The 21,575-nt window shown below is 50.1% G+C and overlaps 1 protein-coding gene across 8 annotated transcripts in view; it reads right to left on the bottom strand.

The window, feature by feature from the left end:
- Positions 1–21,575, bottom strand: part of NAV2 (neuron navigator 2) — a 366,516-nt gene that overhangs the window by 60,474 nt on the left and 284,467 nt on the right. For all 8 annotated transcript variants that reach the window (XM_059709138.1, XM_059709130.1, XM_059709131.1 and 5 more), the window contains 2 exons: positions 8,479–8,617; positions 741–1,032 (listed from right to left, as the gene is read on the bottom strand). In XM_059709138.1, the coding sequence (XP_059565121.1) occupies positions 741–1,032; positions 8,479–8,617 (431 nt within the window). The remainder of the gene's footprint in view (positions 1–740; positions 1,033–8,478; positions 8,618–21,575) is intronic.

Below are 21,575 nucleotides of genomic sequence, written 5' to 3'. Positions count from 1 at the left end.
CCAGCCAGCCAATCAGCGCTGTGTCTGGAGAAGAGACCCTGACTTTTACTGAACTTCTCCCTTTGTCCATTCAAACGATGTTCCTAACACTTCCAGGAGGCACCCCTGACTTCCTGCAAAAACACTTCCCCTGTTTACACACACCCTTCAGTCATGGACAATATCAACTCCACATACCAACAGTTTATAAACACTTGACCGTGTGCCCTTGAGGGTTAGCTCCTGCCCAGCACACGGTCATACTCGTTCACTGTGGCCTCAGCCAGGAAACCATCTGCAGACTTAAGCCCTCACACTCACATATTTCCATCTGGAAAGAGGAAGAGCTGTGAACCTGTTTGAAAGAGGATTATTAGCAGAGTCTACACCAGCGACGGCGAACCTATGACACGTGTGTCAGAGGTGACACGCGAACTCATTTTTTTGGTTGATTTTTCTTTGTTAAATGGCATTTAAATATATAAAATAAATATCAAAAATATAAGTCTTTGTTTTACTATGGTTGCAAATATCAAAAAATTTCTATATGTGACACGGCACCAGAGTTAAGTTAGGGTTTTTCAAAATGCTGACATGCTGAGCTCAAAAGGTTCGCCATCACTGGCCTACACCCAGAGAACAAATACCTGAGCATGTACAGGGACTTAAAACCACACACACAATTCCTTGCTAGAGTGACTGCGGTTTTGGTTTTCAAACTGACACCTGTGGATGCCAGACAGCGTCTGCCTCTTACTCACCGGTTCCTGGAGTCTTGAGCGTGCCCGCCGGGGCAGCCGGCTTCGTCCTCGGCATGGTGATGCCCACCTGGGCGGTCATGCCTCGCCGCCACGAGCCCGTCTGGGAGATGACGGGGTTCTTCTTGCCCGACGTGCTTTTGTCAGACTCATCAGACACGTCCGAGGGATTCCGCCGCCACTTGGACCCCGGCTCCATCTTTATGCCGCTGTCTGACCCTCCGTCGGACTTCTTGACATCATCGCCCGACCAGAGGGAGTTCCTCTCCACCTGCGAGTGCTTCTCCGCGTCGGTCTGTGGGTGAGACTCCGAGTTAGTCCCTCCCAAGCCCCAGGTTAGAGAGACCCTCACCACAGAGCAGAGATGCCAATACACAGGATTAAGGGGAGAATAGTAACCCCTTGGTACTCTGGCTATCTTATTAGAAAGCCTGATTTTTGGGGTCCAAGGAAAGTAAAGAATGTAAATGTCCTACAGGGATGTGAGGAAGGAGAGTACAAGGGGCCAGAAGATCACGAGGGAAAGAGCCCCATAGAGAGCCGTGAGCAGACGCAGATGTGGCGAGAATTCAGCCACCAACTCTGCCACTTGGCGACAGACCTCCTCTCACTCGGGCAGCCTGATCTCTAGCCAGCATCCAGCCTCCTGGCTGTTTCCCTTTGTTCTGCCGGCTCCCTATCACTCCCCTGGCAGAGAGAGCTTTGAAGCTCGCGCAGCGCCTGCCTAACGCTCGGAGCCAGTGAGCTCCGAGCCAGTGAGCGAGCAGGCGAGGGTGGCTGCTACTTCTACAGGGAGGGAGAGGGGCTGAGAGGAAACACATCCTCCAAAGCCATTCCCCCCAAGCTCACAGCCGGCGGTGCCTGCTCCTATCCCAGCTCCGTGTCTGTGCCCCATCGCCTTGCTCCTCCTGTGGGATTCTGCTCAGACCGGGGATATGATTCGCCAGCTTTCTTTGGAAGAGCCCTCACCTGCTGGCATGGAACCCAGGAGGGGGCAGAAGTGTGATGTCAATGATTCACTGGGTGAAAAGGCAGGAGCTAACCAGATGGCCTTGGGGGCCTCCCTCAGGGTGGGGCCAGGCCAAGGACAAGCCAGTGGGAGAAGCCATGCAGAGAATGGGGACGGGAGGTCAGCCACACTTTAGGGGGGCCATACTAAGACAGAAGTCCCAGAGAGTGGGCACCATCAGCAAGGCAGGAAATCAAACTGATCACCTGGCCAGAATCTGGCCTAATGCCTGGGATCCACGAGTACACCTTCCTCCACAAAATACACTGGCTGGGAGGGATAAAGTGTAAATACAGACGAGCAGCCCACACTCAATCGTCTCTCTGTCGCCACCATGGACTCCTCTCTCTCAACCCCTTCACCCCCTATGAATTCCACTCATCCACGACAGCCACATGACGAGTGCGTTCGGTCATTCCTCAGCACATACTGAGTTCCTGCTGCTGGTACCAGGCACCAGAGACATGAGGAGGGCGAAAACCTGCTCACCTGTGGGGAACCCCGCTGTGGCGAGGGACAGAGGGAGACTTCCCGCCCTGAGCACAGAGCAGGAGCTCCCAGGAGGCTGGGTGAGGAAAGGTGCGAACAGGCGAACACAGGCCTTCCAAGCCACTGCGCGCTGTAACAAAAAGATGTCACCTGATCCCGGCGATTACCTGGTGCAATAGGGTAAGTAGGTAAGGAGTGCTGTCTTCATCTCAGTTTTACAGGTGCGTGGAAACTAAAGCCACGCACGCCCTGTCCCCCCCCCCCCCCCCCCGCGTTCCTTCCTCGGAACAATTCCAGGATACCCATTCAACCAGGATCTCAGTGCCCGCTGCTTGCAGGCACCCACCGCGCAGGGCCTGAGGATCTGTGGGTAAGACTGGTTCCACACTCCTGGAGCGTACAATCCAGCGAAAGAGGCAGAGATTGCACAAATAAACACAAGCAAATGACTAGTTGTGAACTATGAAGGCTGTTATAAGGATAAAGGTGTCTGAGAGAGAAATACAGGCATTGTCGTAATTTAGATTATGAGAGCAGGGACAACGTTCAGGTAAGGCCTGTCTGAAGAAGTGCCCTAAAGAATGAAAAGAAACTTGCTAAGAGAAGAGTTTAGGGAAGAGCATGCCTGACAGAGGGAAGAGCATGAGCAAAGGCCCTGGGCATGAAAGTGTGGCTCAGGAAGCATTCACCTAAAATGTTTGCCCGGGGCCACTCCCTGCCAGGCAAGCTCTGGGGCACTGGGAATACTTCAATGGCCAAGGTCAAGTAGAAATCATTGCTATCTTGTCAGATACCTTGTAACACTTTCCAATATATTCTAAGAGGTACCGAAAGCTTAGCACGTACCACATCCTGGGGTTCTGCATTCGTTCTTTTAATAGTCATTCCTATGTAGCAGTAATAGTAACAGTAATAGTAACAAACAGTAATAATAAAATTGTAGCAGTAATAGTAACAGTAATAGTAACAAACAGTAATAATAAAATTGTAGCAGTAATAGTAACAACACATTTTATTAAGCACGTACTGTGTGTTGGGCACTGGGCTAAGGTGCTTTACATGTGTCATTTAATTTAATCCTCACCAAAAATCTCTGAGGAAGTTACAGTTCGGTCTCAACTTGACATAAGACAATTGAGGCGCAGAGTGGAAACGTGTCCAAGACGACACAGTGAGGAAGTGGAGGGGCAAGGATTGATTCCACGGAGTCCACGCTTTATGCCTTTATGCCACGCTGCCTTCCTGGAGAATAAGCCCAAGGACACGAGGCATCTCTGCTTGCCCGGCGGCTCCTAACGCCATCCCAGCACCCAGAGGATTCTCTTTCCATACTGGCTTGCTGGTTGTTCCCCAGCCCCGCCCCCTGAGAAGCTCCAGCCTCGCCTCTCGGGTGGGACCCCCCAGAACCCCGATTCCACCAGTGGCACAGAGAGTGCTGGTAGCCCTGGCTCAGGGCTGTGGCTAGAGTCCCCCTCTGTAAAAAACAATCACCCCATCACCACACCCTCACAACTCGGACCTGGCGGCAGCCTCCCCCACACTGCTCTGAACACTGGGTGTCTGCCTGGGACACTGCTGCCTTCACGTTCCTATCTGCTTAGCAAGCCCTCCCTGAGCCACAGGCCAGACCGTCTGGTGGCTCCACTAGGGATCAAAAGATGAAACGGTCCCAGCCTTTCTGTTCCCAAGGCTTCCAACACAAGCCAGCTGTATCCCCACCCCTAACCCCGCCGCCCCCCAGCCCCGGCCCCAACCTCTAGATGCCTTTGTCAGCTGTTCCATCTCAAATGGCACCTAATGTTGGAAGGATTTTCCTGTGGCCCCTACCTGGAAGTCCATTTAGTCACTCAACATCCAGGTGGGGAAACAGCCATACAGGAGAGGGGAGAGGCCTGAAGACTGGAGAGTTCGTGACCCAGGGCCCACAGCGGGGAGGCCGATCCTCAGACTGACAGGGGGGAACCAAGGTGGGGCTGAGCAATGAAGGCGGCGGCGGGGGGGGGGGGGGAAGCCTGGGGCACAATGGGGGGGGAGCACATGGGCTGGAGTCGGGCAGACTTGAGGTTCAAGGACGGGATGCTGCCACTCCTTTGCTGTGTGTGACCCTGCAGGAGGTGGCTTACCTTCCCCAAGATCATTACCTTGCATAGAAAACAGGGGGCAAGTAATCCAGAGGAAATTAAGAAAGAAACAAGGTAACTCTGAGCAGCTACCGAGAACCAGGCACCGAGCGAGAGAGGTCAGATAAAGCGTTTCCAGGGCACCCCCACTCTCTCCCTGCAGGATGGATCTATTTACTGTCATTTCATGGGAGAGGAGGCAGAGGCTTGGAGAGGTTGGTTAGCTTGTCCAAGGATGTCCACACTTTTCCCTGACCCACAACCTGGTCTGGCTGCCCAGCAGGCTGCCCAGCCCTCCCGGAGGAAGTCAGTCAAGGGGCTGTGGCGCCTCGGCGGGGAGCGTCTGCCCAGGCGCTGAGAAGCTGCGCACGATGCCCGAGGCGGATACCTGGGCACGGGTGCCTCGGCCGCGCACACTCAGGGCTCAACATCCTGGAGGAAAAGTCACTTAGACAGGGCCTCCACCTGCCAGGATCGCTCCTCCCCATGCGCCTCCTGCTCTTCCAGCAGCTAAATGAGGCCGAGCTCAAGCTTTCCAGACCACACCGTCCTGTTCCTTAGCTGTCCTTCCTTTTAGCTATTCCTCAGAGGCTTTCGAACCTGAAAACCTAGGGCAACCTGTTTCCCCGGGACACGCTGAACCGCTTCTCCCCGACTCTCCCCGCCGTGCCTGGGACACTGTGCTGCCCACCCACCCAGGGAACCAGTATGTGCAGAACCGGAGTGAGCCCTGGGGAAGGCCGGCCAGGCACATCTGCCCGCTGCCCGCTGCTGAGGGGGAGGAGTAATGGCCCTTCGCATCCCCCCGAGTGGTGCAGAGAGGATGGGGAGGCTGCATCTACACAGATTCAAATATTTGGAGATGCTCCCTGGGCAGGAACAAAGGGGTGCCACTAAAAACCCACTTACAGAGACCATCGCAATAGGAATCTTAGTAACTATTGGTGCAAGTCGATGCTTTATTCCAATTCCTATTTGCTGGGCTTTTATTTAAATACTAGAGGCCTGGTGCACAAAATTTGTGCACAGCGGGGGGGGGGGGGTGCGTGTCTCAGCCCGGCCTGCACCCTCTCTAATCCAGGACCCTTTGGGCGAAATCCTTCTCACAATCTGGGACCATTGGCACCTAACTGCTCACCTGCCTGCCTGCTTGATCGTCCCAAACCACCTCTGCCTGCCAGCCTGATGCCTCTAACTGCTCCCCTGCCAGCCTGATCACCCCTAACTGCCTCTGCCTCGGCCTCTGCCACTGTGGCTTTGTCCGGAAGGACATTCAGTCTAATTAGCATATTATCCTTTTATTAGTATAGATTTTAAACACAGGTCATTTTAAGCAAAAACAACCCAGTGGATAGTAAACCCTTTATTTATTTATATTTTTAATTTTTTTATAAAAATATATTTTATTGATTTTTTACAGAGAGGAAGGGAGAGGGATAGAGAGTTAGAAACATCGATGAGAAAGAAACATCAATCAGCTGCCTTCTGCACGCCCCCTACTGGGGATGTGTCTGCAACCAAGGTACATGCCCTTGGCCGGAATCGAACCCGGGACCCTTCAGTCTGCAGGTCAACACTCTATCCACTGAGCCAAACTGGTTAGGGCAAGGATATTAAACCCTTTAAGTCCCTTGTAATTAACTCTCTGATCATGATCAAGGGTCATGTATTTTTGAACCTGTTCTGATGTGACCTGAGCTCGATGAAAGCAAAAAGCCGGTCAAAGAGGGGAGGGTCCTGGCATGAACTGGATTCAAGTGCACCTGACAGAAAAGCATTTGTGGGTCCCAGCTGCTAACTCTGTGTTGCTGTGGAAAATAGATTCCACCCCGGCTTTGTGCAGAGGGAACACAGACCAGGAGCTTCCTCCAACAGTGTTTTGTTGCTTAGTGTGCGTCTTAGGAGCAAGCCTGTTCCCAGCTGGCGAGTAAATAAAAGAGAAACTACTGATTTCCTGATCCTCCTTGCCTCTCTCCCTCCTTCAGTCCCCTCCTCTCTGCCTCCCTCCCTCTCTCCTCTCAAGTATCTCCCACAGCCTGCCTGCCCCTGAATGCAGACACCCAGGGGTCAATTCCTTGGTTCTCCATTTTAGTATCTAAGGATGTGTGGAAGCAGTTTTTATTTATGTTACGTATGTTATGAAATTAGGATGAATATCAAAGAAAAAATTGGTGTCCACAAGGAAAGGAGAACCAGGGGACACTGTGACGTTTGGCAAGTGGAGGCGGGAGGGACACAGGTGGTCTGGGAGCTTGTAACATGTCTAATCACTGACTGAACAGTGATCACTCTGGGGCAGTGTGACTTAGGGTTGCTTTTTTTTTTTGAGGTATAAGACTCATATAATGAAGTTTGAAATCATAAGTATACAGCTTGAATAAATTTTATCAGTTTAACTTATATAACTACCGCTCAGAAATCAAGCTACAGAAAGAACATTATCAGCACCCCCAAATCTTTGTGCCTCTTTCATCTGGATAGTTCCCCCCACCCCTGCTAACAACCACTAAAACCCATCCTCACTCTCCAACAATAATTAGAAATTCTGGCTAAACTGAAAACTCAAGAAGTCACAGGCAAACTACTTAGAGCAGCGGTTCTCAACCTGTGGGTCACGACCCCTTTGGGAGTCGAACGACCCTTTCACAGGGATCGCCTAAATACATCCTTCATATCAGATATTTACATTACGATTCATAACAGTAGCAAAATTACAGTTATGAAGTAGCAACGAAAATAATTTTATGGTTGGGGGTCACCACAACATGAGGAACTGTATTAAAGGGTCGCGGCATTAGGAAGGTTGAGAACCACTGACTTAGAGGCTACACCTACTACATGGCATCAGGCAGTGAACACTCCTTTCTGTGGACCTGAATTACTCCCACACTCTGACGCATCCACAAAGAAAAGATGCCTTTGAGAGCAAAGAGATTCCAAAGCAGTCCCTATCTGTACAGAGTGAGAAATGCCGAGAAAGAAAGCAGATGAGGAAGGGAGTGAACAGACACGGAAGGGAGTGAGCGGAGGGGGCAGGTCAGCTCTGCCCTCCCAAGGTCCCTCTGGGAGACTCTGTCGGGATCAGACCTTCCACGGGTTCCCCAGAGGCAGCGGCTGCGGGTGAGGAGACCCATCATGGAAAAGATTACAGCCCCCATATGCCAGTGCCATGACTGACCAGACCTTGTGCTGCTCAGGCCCACCTTGGGGAACAGGCGTGAGGATGGCACTTGGCTTTGCACTAGTGAAATGGGCCGACTAGGCCAAACCATCCCTCCGACCACTCAGGAATGCGATGAGGGTGAGTGAATGGAACCCTGAGAAACTGCTTGGAAAGCAAAGACAAGGTGGCACTGTATTCAAAACAGAACAGCTGAGCGTGTCAGGTAGGGGTTGAAAATGCAAGTTCTCAGGGTGAGGCAGCTGTGCACCCTGGGGCCTGGGTGCAGGGCGGGAGGGGGGGACACCTGGGCATCGCTGATGGTTGCCATTGGAGAACCTAGTTTCAAAGAGGTAATATCTTCTGATTTTTTTTTTCCTAGAGAAAAGTTGTGTTAAAATAACACAATTTATAAAATTTGACATGGAATTCAGTTTCAAAGAAAAATAATACCGTGGGCCCAATAAACCACATCGGCAGGAGGATGTGACCTACACCCGGAACAGTGCCCAAGCTCTGGTCGGGGCGTTCTGGTCCTCCCATCCGGGGCTTTCAATCTTTGTTCCCACCTCATCATTCTCAAGGGATCAGACACATGCCAGTGGACGGCTAAGAGGGGACACACACCCCAGGTTAAGAATGGCCACTGAGTCAGCGTCCTATCGTTTTAAAAACATTATTAAACTGAGGTCCAGGAAGGAAACATGATTTACCAAGGCCACCACAGTGAGAGTGGTGAGGTCTCCCCACTCCCATTTCCAGTGCCCTGAGCCTGACCCCCTCCCCTGCAGGCAGAGGCCACTGTTGGGGGACCAACACACAGGCAGTGAGCAGGAGATTGGGCCTCGTCTCATGAACCTGGGGATTCTGCTCACCCCTGATGGCCCCCTGGGCCCACAAGACCAAGGCTTTCTGCTGGCAGGGCCTTTGGGGGAACCTGGGGGTGGGGAACCTGGTCCTCACCTGCACATCCAGGTTTTTGCGAGAAGAGGCAGGTGTGTTGGCATAGGAGCTGATGGAGGAGCTGGTGTTGATGTCATCAGTGCTGAGGTTGTCTATGGTGTCGCTGATCCCGCTGCTGACGGAGCTGCTGTCATCCCAGCTGCCAAGACAAACACATACTGAGCATCAGAACCTCCCGCTGCGCCAGCTCAAGCTGCCGGTGCCAACATACGCACACCATCCCCAGGCTCCCTTCGCCAGCTCAGGCTGCCGGTGCCAACATATGCACACCATCCCCGAGGCTCCATGTGTCATGAAGCCCCAGACAAAGCTCTTTGCTTCTGACGTGACTCATCTTCATGGGAGCCACCATTCTTGCTGTTTTGGACGGGCAGCTGGGTCCAGGGGCTGATATAGACCTTCCCCGAAGGGCTGGGTGCTTCCCTGAGCAGAGGTGGCTAAAGACAGTACCCACCTCCTAGCCTCAATTTCGTCTCGGGAACATTGTAAAAGCCAATGGCCACTTCCCAGGCCTCTCGGCGGAGCAGGAGCCGTGGCTTTGGAGACTAGAGCCGAGAGCGGTGCAGAGAAAGATGCAGTAGCAGCACTCTCCTTGGGCATCAAAGTAAGTACGAATACTCTGGGCTCCACTCCTGCCTTTCACTCCAAGGCAACGAAAGGCAGCAGGAGCCTGAGAGCTCTACTTGTAGCTCTGCCTCTAATCATATCCCAGGATACATCTAAAATAGAATTCTTCACTGCCTACCTCTCAAGTCCATTGAGACCACCCGCACCCCTGCCCAAGGCAAGTGTCTGGGAAACGATTCTTCTATTTCGTCCTTGCCATCTCCCACACTATCACGACATCTAAATCCCCCGCCTGGTCCTGCCGTCTCAGCTGCAATGTGCACCTGCCACCCCACAGTTCAAGCTGCTACCGACTCTGCCTAGGTTACGGCCAACAGGTCGCTGGGCTCTGTGCCCACTTCTAAACATGCCATTCTCCCCATGGCAGCCATCTGAAACGTAAGTCAGGTCCTGCTGCTCCACTTTCGCATGCTCCAGTGGCTTCTTGGGTACTGAAAACTCACACGCCTACTCTGGCCCTCAAGACCCTCTACCTGCCTCCCTCCTTAGTCCTGTCCCCACCAGCCTCTCCATCACTCTCTGGCTCTGACCACATGGGCTCTACTCCTTCTAAGCCAACAGGGTTCTTGTATTCAGGGCTTTCCACTTGTTGTCCCTCTTCCTGGACACTTGCTGCTGCCTCCTTCTCATCTGAAGTGTCACCCTCAGAAAGGCCTCTTTCCTGTCTGTCTATGTATAGCCCCCCCCCCGTCCCCCCCAATCCACCAAGCCTGCTGCATTTTCTCCTTTGGTTGCAGGTGCATCGCAGGTGATTTAAACTCATGGGGCTATAAAAAAGCCTCCAACACTGCTCTACTTGATCTAGAGAAAATAAAAGCAAGCACTATGGTTTCCTATCGTACAGGTAGAGAACCTGAGGCTCAGAAAGGCCGGACCACTAGTCAGTGGTGGAGCAGGACCGGGATCTGGACATTATGACACTGAAGTCAACCTCTTTCCTGTGACGTCAGGCAGCATTCCTTTTTTTTTTTTTTTTTTTGAGGATAGTTCCTTAATTTTATTTATTTTTTATCCTCACCCGAGGATATTTTTCCATTGCCTATTTTTTCAGAGAGAGTGGAAGGGAGAGGGAAAGACAGAGAAAAACATCAATGTGAGAGAAACACATTGATTGGTTGCCTCCTGCACAAGCCCTGACCAGGGCCTGGGCCAGGAAGGAGCCTGCAACCGAGGTACGTGCCCTTGACCAGAATCGAACCTGGGACCCTTTGGTTTGCAGGCCGACGCTCTATCCACTGAGCCAAACCTGCTAGGCCAGGCAGCATTCCTTATGGTAATCTTCAGGGCACACGGGCACACGGCACGGCTCACTTCCCGGGAGGAAGCCAAGGCTTACGGGGGACCAGGTTCACCTTCATACAGCAGGCATGGTGAGCCAGCAACTACTCCTGTTCTGTCTGATAGCAAAGCGCTGACTTAGCCACTGTACCCACCACTCAGGCCTCCACCCGCGTCTTGCCTTGGAAATGCCGGGTGGGTGAGGCCCACCCCCAATAACTCAGAAGTTCTAGTTCATTCCAGCAGCTTACTAGTACAAGGTGCCTCCCTGAGCTCTAAGGGGCAGGCAGGATGACAGAGGCTTAGTGAAAATTTCTTTTCATTTCCTTTCCCTCCAGCACTCCTATTTGGCTTCCAAAAGCCCACCCGGAGGGTCCCACAGAAATGAGGGGAAAATGTGTGCCTGGGCCCCAAGTAGAAGGATAAAGGTAGGAAGCCTGAGGGCTCAGAAGGCGCTGTATTGTGAAGTCACAGGGTCCAGGAGGTCCCAGGCTCCAGGGTCTTAGCAAATGTCACGCATGTGATTCCACTGCTTTGGTCTGGCCTCCATTTGGTTCCAAATCCTCCTTTGAGACCTTCTCCAAATCCCCAAGCCCACCCTCACTTCCCTGAACTCTGAATTCCCAAACTCACACATTTGGATTCATTTCTATACACTCACACCATTTTCTAGTTTTTTCCCTATGGAAAGGCCTGCCCTACCTTCCAAATCTACGCAGAGGCTGCCGGGGGATGGCAGCTGAGTGCCTCTCAGGTGTCAGGCATAGCGCAGGGCACTTTGCATATATTATACATCTCTCTCCAGTCCCCATATCATTCCTGCAAGGCACCTATTATCCTCCCCACGTAACAGATGAAGAAATCAAGGCTGAAAGAATAAGTATCCTGACCAGTGCTTTTCAGCCAATGTTGCTTTGGGTTTAAAATGCAGAACTGTCTATCGATTTCAGAACATGTGCTCCTCTGGCCTGGGTCACGCCTTTCACAACAAGGCCAATCACGGAGCACCTGCCATGTGCCAACCAGCCAACATTTGCACGAATTCTTGCCAACTCTCCTGTATACTCAGAGGTGGCCTTGCCTCATAATGAGGAAACTGAGGCTGTGAGAATCATCGTCCAAGGTCACTCTACAAAGGTAGGGCAGAGCTGGGGGTGAAACGCTACCTGACCCCAGCACACCTCTTCCCCTGCCAGCACCTGCAGGGTGACGCTGCAGCGAGGTCAACCTCGCCTTGTGAGTCACCTCTCCTCCATCTCCAGGCACATAGTAGGTGCTTCTTAAATGCCTCCTTACTGAACTCATGTGCAGAGAAGAGATGGGGCACGTTCTGATGCAAACTCACCACCAGCACTGGATTCAGAGCCCAGGTCTCTCACCACTTCATTCTTTCACAAACCACAACTCTGTGCCTCAGTTTCCTTAGGGGTGACACGTGTATGATACCACCTAGGCTGGGGAAAGCATGACATAACAGATGGAAAAGGCCTCAAATCTGCTCTCACGATTAAATGAAAACCCCAAGTCTTTCATTGCATCGGCTCTGCAATTAGGAATCTAATGCATGAAAAATTCCTGTACTCTGATGAAGAAGGACTGGTGGGAGAGGTGTGTGGCTGGTGAGGAGGCAGGACAAAAGTTGGTAACAGGTGCCCGTGAATCCATCCCCAGATTTTTTTGCTTTGAAATTGTACCTGCTCTTCCTCTGTGGCCTTTCAACACCAGGATATTATTCCAGTGGGGCCCGGGGCACTGATCACACACCTGACTCTTCCCCCTCAGGACCAGAGCATCACGAGGCTTATCCTTGTAACCGAGCTGGCCCTGAAAGGTAGGTGTCAGTGATCTGCCCCACAGAAGAGTGGGAGTGGGGCGACCGGTGATGCGATGAAGGGGCAGTGACACCCAGGGAAGCCCATGCTGGGCAGAGCGGCCTCAGTGTCCCCCGAGCTGCCCGCATGTCAGAAACCAGAGCTGTCCCCACCCTCGGAAAGCCAGCCATGTCTCCTTCACTTCTGGGTCTTTGGGACACTGCGAAGCCTGTCTAGATATAAAACCACTTAGTTTCAACTTGTCTTTCTGCCCCAAATTCAGGGTATAAATGGTCACGAGCCACCAAGGGTAGGTCAGTAAGTCCCGAGATGTATTTTAAGGAAAACTAGCTCCATGAGATGCTCTGTGGTGAGGATGCTGCCTTAACGAGGGGACGTGGGCACGCTGGCTCTTCTGTGCTCCTCGTAGAGATCCACATTGTGCGTGTACCTCTTACTGGCTATGAAGTCCTGGAATGATCTCTTTAACGTCATCTAAAATAGTATTGCCCAAACTTAGATGACCACACAGGAGACGCTGAGAAGAATGAAAACACAACTCTGGAAAAAGTGCACTTATAGCCAAGAGCTGTCAGCCGCCAGCCACTCCATCCTCAGCAGCCCGGAAGGCAGCGAGCAGAGGGAAGCAGCATCTAGAGGAATGGCGCCCGTGGGCTCCTGCGTCCAGCTGTACCTAAAGCAGGAGCACCCCTGGGAGACCAAGCTGTGAGAACTAGTCCTTTCTTTTGCTCAGAACTGGTTTGCTTAGTTTTTTTTACCACTTGGTACACCCATGCCAACTAGTGGGGAACTGCAATTTGTTTGTAAAGTGGCTCCAGACGTGTGGCCAAGAGTCAGACAGGAAAAATGTGGAAGGCATGCAGAGCCCATTCAGGCAGCAAGGACATTAGTGGAATCCAGTCAAGTGGCAAAGGAAATTAGGTGCAACCCAGGATGGGGAACGAAAGTCCATTGACCCAAGTCAGGCGATAAATGTTGAAAGAGGTACAAAAAACTGATTACAACTTCAACTTGAAAGAAACCCAGAGGGTGTGTGTTTACTGTGTGGTGAAATGAGACTCCAGCCCAGAGGCCGGAGGGACCCCAATGACACAGCAGAAAGAACGGCTGTGTTTCCAGGTATGGCTCTCAAGCGGTCATTCTGGAATACGAGTTGGCCATTCCTGCCTCATGGTCTTCAATCTGATGGAGCAAAACCATAGGCCGGTCCTGGGCCCACCTGAGATGATAACCTACTACTCTTAGTTAGGAGAAATGATGTTGAATCCTGGAAAGGTTTAAAAGGATGAAGAGAGATGATGAAGTAAACCACAACATTAATACTTAACTTTTGGATGAAAGTTTTCTGGTCATTGGGATAATCTCTGTATATTTATAATATTTAAAGGGGTATAAGACATACTAGAGAATTTGAAAAACAGTCTTGTGATGGCAATTTTAAATGAGTACTGATTTCTGATGAGATTTTTAAGATAGAATATTTGAAATATGCATTCAGACTGTAAAAAGACTGGGAGTGTTTGAGATAATGTATGACATTTGTGACTGTGATGGATTTGTAAGAGTTGGCTAAGTGCTTAGAAAGATTTTGCTTGTTAGGCTGGTAAGTCCACTCTGTCAGACATATGAAGAGCCCGCGCAAACCAGGTTAGCTAAATTTGTGAACACAGCCTGAATTATTGAAGAAAACGATCCAAGTTTGCACACAGTACTAATTGTTTAGATTCAATTTGTTCAATCTGAATGGATAATCAAATAAGAAGTGGCCATCCTCTTAGTTTGTGCAAAACCACTGGATTTATAGGTGATATTTATAAGAGAGCATTGGTTTAAAAATTAAAACTTCAATAAGCCATATAGTAAAACCTGATTAACTCTAAGAAGCTCTTTTTGAGCACCAAGCATTCCGCAAGACGTGTGGGAAGATGTTAAATGAGCTTTCACTTTCAAAATGGATGGCTTTTACATGAAGGACCACAGGAATCGATGAACCCAAGAAAGCATCTCCCCTCTTCACTTCCCCCAACTCTGGCTCACCTTTGCTCTGCACGTGAAGACTTCCGAGGCTACTCCAAAGACCTTAGTGGAAAAAGCCTTGTGCTCCACAGCCTTGAGAAAGAAGACCCCAGGGCCTGTGCCAGATCAGGCTCCATCAGAGCAGACTGAAAGGGCTGTGGGACACACAGCTGCTCTCCCTGTCTTCTTGTTCTTCTTTTTTTAAATTTTAAGACAGCATGTCATAGATATGCCCTCCAAATTTGTTGGCTGAGGTATTTGGAGAAACGGCAAGAAGATGCATCCACTGATCCCTCACAATCATCAACACAAGAGCACCATTTCCCAGGCAGATCAGTCATGAACCTTTTTCTCTACTCAGTAAAGTGTCCTCCATCGGTCCAGCAGACAACGGCACAAATGGAGTTATAAGCAATCAGGTCTGAAAATGACGTCACCTCCCTTTAGCCAATGGTGGGAAGAAGGAATTCCATCAAATGTTCGCTATTTTTCCTCAAGACTCGGAAACTCAGTATTTTGGATCCTGAGGCAGGGTCCTTGAATGGAGGGATTGAGACAGCAACCAAGGTACGTGACCTTGACTGGAATCGAATCCGAAACCCTTCAGTCCAAGGACCAATACTTTAACCACTGAGCAAACTGGCTAGGGTGGACAAGCCAATGTTTTTTATTTATTATTTTAATAGATTTGTAGAGATTTCAGATAGGAAGGGAGATGGAGAGAGACTGAAACATCAATGATGAGAGAGAATCATTGATCTGCTGCACCTTGCACGCCCCCTACTGGGGACTGAGCCCACAACCTGGGCATGTGCCCTGACTGGAATTCAACCTGGGACCCTTCAGTCCGCAGGTCTTCGCTCTATCCACTGAACCAAACCAGCCAGGGCCCAAGACAACATTTTAACCAGAAGCAAGGCTCTCAATTTGTCTACTCCTCTTGGAAAAATACAGATGAGAAGAGAAAAAAAAAGGGACCAGGAAATCCATCCAAAACGGGAAAGGCTCATAAAACCAGGAGAACCAGTTTCAGAGTCTTCCAAGGGATGCTGACATCACTGCGTCAGGAATTCAAATGCCACTCAGAGGGCTTAAAGCACAACGGGAACAGTCCAAACACAAGCTAGCTGCTACGGAAGCACAGGTGAAAGAGTCATAAATTATTCCGGCTTCTCACACCACACTCCCTGTTTGCCTCACTGCTGTGGGAGCCAGCATTCCACAGAACTGAGCAGGGATTCCACAGGACTGAGCAGGGAAACGTGCTTTCGCCAGGCCCCCTGAAGCACCACCTTTTTTAAATCTCAAACTCTTCTGGGAGTAGGTGGATGCAGCAGGAATCTGTAATGGTCTTGAGTGAGTGTGGTATTACATTGATAATTTCATCTCCCATGAAGCAAAAAGGCAAAACAGAACCCCAAGGTTAGAGGGATGATTAAACGGATTTTTCCACTAGGATTTACACGCCCAGCCGCAAAGATTCTGGCTTTTCTGGGAACAGGAGTTAGTGAAGGTTCTGGAGGGTCATTACACTTCTCAGATGGACTCCCCGCGAGATAATGTTGTTTATTCAAAGGAAAAACATGCTAAACGATGTTGTAAAAAAGTCCGATGGCAGATATCTATTGGTTCTCTGCTCACTAATAAGCCGCAGCAGGTCAGTAGAGATGCAGTACTGTAACTATGGTTCTGAAAAGCAATCTTCACAAAGCAGAGCCCCCAGCCCCTACCCCCCATCCCCCTCTCCTGCTCCAAAGACTCCATGTGCTTCCAGGAGGCCCTAGTGTCCTCAGAAACAGTCTGGGCCACCTCGTCCCCTTTCTGCCTCTTTTCTGGTAACCAAACACACTGCAGAGCCAAGGGCTGTGTCCAGGCCTTACCTGCTCACTTTTCCAGTTCTGCTCCAGAATCCCAGTAGAGCCCATTTACACCGCTGTCCGTGCCCCCTGCCAGACAGTTGTATTCAGTTGCAAAAGCCCAGACTGGTGGAACTTGTTTTCTGGCTATTGTTCAAGGCAATTGTTCCTTCCAAACCCCAGGGCCCAGCCTGGAATGAGATCCTTCAGTGTGGATGAGTGAGCAAGCCCAACCACAGGCTCAGCAGTAACCCAGAGGAAAGGAAAGGGTTTGGCTACCTACAGTTCCCACCAGACAGGTATGTTAACTATTTCCTCCCCAGGAGGTTCTCTCAAGAGCATCATCTCTAACCACTGCTGGGCCTATTAGGAAAACTCACTTTCAAAGAATGCAACAGGGCTCCTGCAGAGGCCCACCTTTCACTGTCTATCTGGGAATGATAATCATATCATAGCCAACTTTAACTGAAGTTCAAAGTTGAGCCAGACTCTGCTAATTAGATGCCTTGCATTATTTCATTTAATCCTCACAACTCGATGATAAAAATAATAACGCTCAATGTGCCAGGCCCTGCCACTTTAGTTTATCCCAGGTACTGTCAGGCTAATACTATATCCATTCTACAGATGAGATGGCTGAGGCTTGGAAAGATAGGCCCGAAGGTCACACAAGTAGGAAATGCTGAAGCTGGGACTCAAACATAAAACCAGGAGTATTCAACTGTTGGGGGCAGAAATAGAATGTTGGGACCAGCTATAATTATAAGAAATATTAACCATGATTGTTTTGTTCTGATTGAAAAAAAAAAAAAGCACATTCCAACCTGGCTGGGAGTTGCAAGCGGGACCTGGGAGCTAACCTGGAAATTTGGCAAAGATTAACAACCTTGTTGCAGAAACCAGAGGCCTCAGGCCTTTGCAAATCCCCAGCCCTTTGCATTGCATATAAAGTGCCCATTTTGCATACCTATTCTTATTCCTGCAGCTGGCTTATGGTGGGGCAGAGCAGATTTTTGTGGATGGCCTGCTGCTCTCCCATACTGCCAGCATTATCCGAATAAATGCTCATATAGGATTCAATCCTGTCTCTGCTGAATTGGCTCAAGTAGTGACAGGTAGACAATTGATAGTCTGGTTATTTATTCATTTGACATATTTTAATGAACACCAAAAGAAAAAAAGATACAGTTACTCAAATAAAGCCACCACTCTCCAGGGTTCACCTCTGGGATCAGCCTACATGACTTGCAGTTCTGGTGCAAAATGACTCAGGACCTGAGCTCAAATTAAACCATGGGCAGAGGTAGACACTAATCCCAGTACATGGAGTCTCCTCTAGCAGGGCCAGGGTACCTCAGAGCCCCAGAGGCTCTGGATCAGTGGTTCTCAACCTTCCTAATGCCACGACCCTTTAATACAATTCCTCATGTTGTGGTGATCCCCAATTTCATTGTTACAAATTGAACATAATTAAAGCATAATGATTAATCACAAAAACAATATGTAAGTATCTATGTGTTTTCCGATGGTCTTAGACGACCCCTGTGAAAGGGTCATTCGACCCCCAAAGGGGTCACGACCCACAGATTGAGAACCGCTGCTCTGGATGGAGGCGGCACAGGCTCTGGAGAGAAGAGTAAAGCAGATCTGTGTCTGAACTCTGGCTCTGTCACCTACTGTTATGACAACAGCCTCTCCTCCAGGCTCAGGGCTCCTTCTGGGTGATATGGTGCTAGTAACACCCAGCCCTCGTAGCCTTTTGTTGGGACCAAATCAGAATTCCAGGCACACAGGAGATAACCGGCTCCTGTCAGCTGCAGTCCAGGACCCAGGGGACCCGCAGGGACTGCAGGAAGGAGACGCAGGCCACACTGTGAAATAGATGATATCGTTCAAGTGCAAAAACTTGCTTCTTTCTGCCATAAATGGACAATGTCCCAGGGGAGAGGCAGCTTCTACAGACGGTGCCAGGTGCAAGGCTGATCGTTTGGGGAGGAGAGAGGGACCACCGGCCCCATAAAGAGGGCTGGAAGGGGATTTAGCAGCACTCAGAACGCCTGGGTTGAGTTTCACCCCAAGGCACCTTTGTCCCATTTTGGTAACTCATTCCTTGAGCAAGTAGGTGGTCCCCTGAGTAAGCGTGAAATTCCTCCCTTTGGCTTGGTTGGGATGGAAACCCCAGCAGCTCTGGTCCAGATGCCTTAGACCCTCATTGTTACAATAGGCACCAGCCAGTCTGCTGACCTCAGTTACACAAAGCCCTCCTCCTCCCGGCTCCTCTGGAGGGCTCTCCTCCGGGGAGGGCTGCTGACATTCGGTCCACTGCCTGACGCTTTTGCCAAAGATCTCCACAAACCCACCCTGGTGCTCTGTTTACCAGAAGATACACGGACCCTCGGCATTCACAGAATTCAGCGTATTTTATATAGCTAATGAAAATAACAGGCAACATTTACACAAGGTGAAACCTTTTAACAGGCACCTTGCTAAGTATATTACATACATAATCCCACACACTCCCCCTCTCCATGACCTCGTAAGGCATAAACTATGAACGTTCCCTTTTCATAGATGTGGAAACTGAGACTTACAGAGGCTAGGTGACCTGCCCAAGGTGTCAGAGCTAATAAATGGAGCTGGATTTGAACCTGGATCTGCCAGATTCCGAAACCCAAGCTCTTCTTAACCTCATTCATTCAACCTAAGAGCAGAGGGAACGATGCTTTTAAATAGATCCTGGTCATAAAAGAACGCAGAACTCCCACTTGTTATCCAAAAAGCCCAGGGTACTTTTTAATGCAATCATTATTCTTAAAACATCCCCAATTAGTTAAAAGGCAAGGGGTAGGGGAGAAGAATTCCAGACAGGGCACTGGCTGGCTGGCTTAGTCTGGACAGATGGAGGGGGGTGTGGAGCCCCAGCACTCGCATTAACCCTCTGCACCTCCCCTGCCGCCCCTTACCCCCCAATACATTTTAGGGGGTCTGGTAACCTGAATGCACAAAACAAAATGCAACAGCCTCAGGGCAGCCGACAGAGGTGGCTGTACCCCAAAACCAATCTGGCCTCACTTTGCAGTTCGACAGGGGCCTGCCCCTTCTGGGGCAATGGGGTAGGGCAGTGGTCGGCAAACCACGGCTCGCGAGCCACATGTGGCTCTTTGGCCCTTTGAGTGTGGCTCTTCCACAAAATACCACGTGCGGACGCACATGTACAGTGCGATCGAAACTTCGTGGCCCGTGTGCAGAAGTTGGTATTTTGTGGAAAAGCCACACTCAAGGGGCCAAAGAGCTGCCTGTGGCTCATGAGCTGCAGTTTGCCGACCACTGGTGTAGGGGAAGGAACTCAGGTCAAGAAAAAAACCACTCAAAGTTAGTGTCACAACCCAAGAGCAGCTCAGTCCTAGCTAATTAGCCACCCCCAGCACACGTGAGCAGCCGGTGCCAAGCGCGGGTCAGCATGAACATGCTGGGTGTACAACCTCTCCCTCCAGGACGCCTTAAGTCCAGCTTTTCAGGAGGCAGGGCACAATCCCAGCCACCCAAGGCCAGCCCCAAGGCTATGAACCTCCCCAGATTTGATTTCCGCTTTAGGCTTCCACCCACTCTGAACTGGGTATAAGCACAAACCCAGCCACAGAGCTATCCATCTGCCCAGGAGCCTCAAAGAGATCAGAGACACCCAGGTAGGTACTGCTGCCAGAGCAGAGTTGCTTCTTAATATACACCCCCCTCCCACCCAGGAACCAGCAGAGTCTGAGCAGCCGGGGCTGGTGAACTTTGGTGAGTTCTTCACAACAAATAGTGCCTTCACCCAGCTGACCCACATTTAAACTCGCAGATTAAACCATCCCAGCCATCTCCCATGCCCAACAAGGAAGGCAGAGTGGTGGAGGGGACCTGGGTTCAATCCCTGCTTATTAGCTGTGTGACCTTGAGAAAGTTACTTAACCTCTCTTAGTTCCAACTGCCTCACCTCAAAATTAAGGATAATATTGCCGGTTGTGCAACAAAAATTAACTGAGACATTGTCTGTTGGATGCCTGGCAAGTAGTTAAGTGGTAATGAACATTGTTTTCTCCTCCCCTTGTCTGGGCTAAAAATAAAGTTCCTCTTTGGGCAGTTTTATAGCAGCCCTAACAAACAAGTACTCATATTTAAATCTCCCATGCCATCTCTCCTGGAGCCTAGTTTCCAGAAAAAACCCACCCAGTCATTTGTAGTATTAGTAAAATCAACCACTAGTTCTTAGAGTCCAAACAAAACCTCCAACTGCAAGTCATTTTAATCAGGGCACTGGGAACCACTAGCAGTTCTTGTGTGGCAGAGGGAGGGGGAGTGTGGGGGCGGACAATGCCTCTACCCAGCTCCCCCTCCCCCGAAAACCTGAAATAAGGACCTAAAACAGCTGGGTGATCAACACTCACTTTTTCTGTATCAGTAGCCTAAGTTGATAAGATGGTCTGGGAAATATTGGCGTTACCCAAGTGACCAGGTGGACCAAGGGCATTTGGGTCATGGTCCAGCTCCCTCTAAAACTATAAAGGTAAGAATGAAAGGGGATGGGGGTGGGGGAGAAGGGTGCTGAATTTCCTGACTTCCCCAGCACTGAGCCCCCGGGGACTTCAGCAGCTGCAGCCACTGACTGCTCTGCCCGGCTTTCTAATGCCCTTCGGCTTTCTAATACCATTCAAGGAGCGACAAGACAGGACATGCACCATACCCACCCTCAAGCCCCAGAGTTTAGGAAATCGTCCTACCTTGTAAGGTTCCTAGGCCAGAGCATTTCACTACATTGTGGTCCTTGGAGAAAGTGGACAAAGACGCTGAATGAATCTCAGGATGGCAGCTCGTCAGCGAGCTGAGCCAGCCCACTTCACGCCAGGGAGTCCCAGGCACCCAGCGACGCTGCTACGAAAGGACCAGCTAGGAGGGGGATCACCATTCCGAAGCCCAGGAAAGAAACCCGACCCACCAACAAAATTAACCCATAAAATGCCGAGGGATCCAGAGGTCAGGCCCCCGTGGTAGTATCAAGTCAGCTGTGAAAAGTTTCAGCAAAGCAAAAGCTAACACCAAGCTCTGAAACTGTTACCGTAAAGCACTGAGTACAAGGGCCCTCCATGTGGTCCCAGGGAGTCTGCAAGGGCAGATCAAGTTGAATAAAATCTAAATGTGAGAAAATATTTTAAATCCCCTTGGACTGTACCAAAAGGTTGGAAAAGTCTTTTCAGTCAAAAGTGCTACTTTTAATAATGAGACAAACGTCACTAATGATAACATTTCTTAGCTCATGACATCAACAACTGAATGCAAAGCGTTTGATTGAAATGATTAGCCTAGAGATGCCTTCTGGATCCCAAGGAGAAAGACACCTACTTGCACAGTTACGATGACATACGTTTCTTCCTGGTGATGTCAATTTTGATGCAGTGCCAACAAAAATGTGCATTAATTCCTCATGCTACTTATTCGTTTTTTCTTTCTT

Source organism: Myotis daubentonii, chromosome 9 (genome assembly GCF_963259705.1).
Source record: "Myotis daubentonii chromosome 9, mMyoDau2.1, whole genome shotgun sequence".
Classification (NCBI taxonomy): domain Eukaryota; kingdom Metazoa; phylum Chordata; class Mammalia; order Chiroptera; family Vespertilionidae; genus Myotis; species Myotis daubentonii.
Note: the sequence above shows the minus strand (reverse complement) of the source record. Positions and strands in the feature narration are given on the sequence as shown.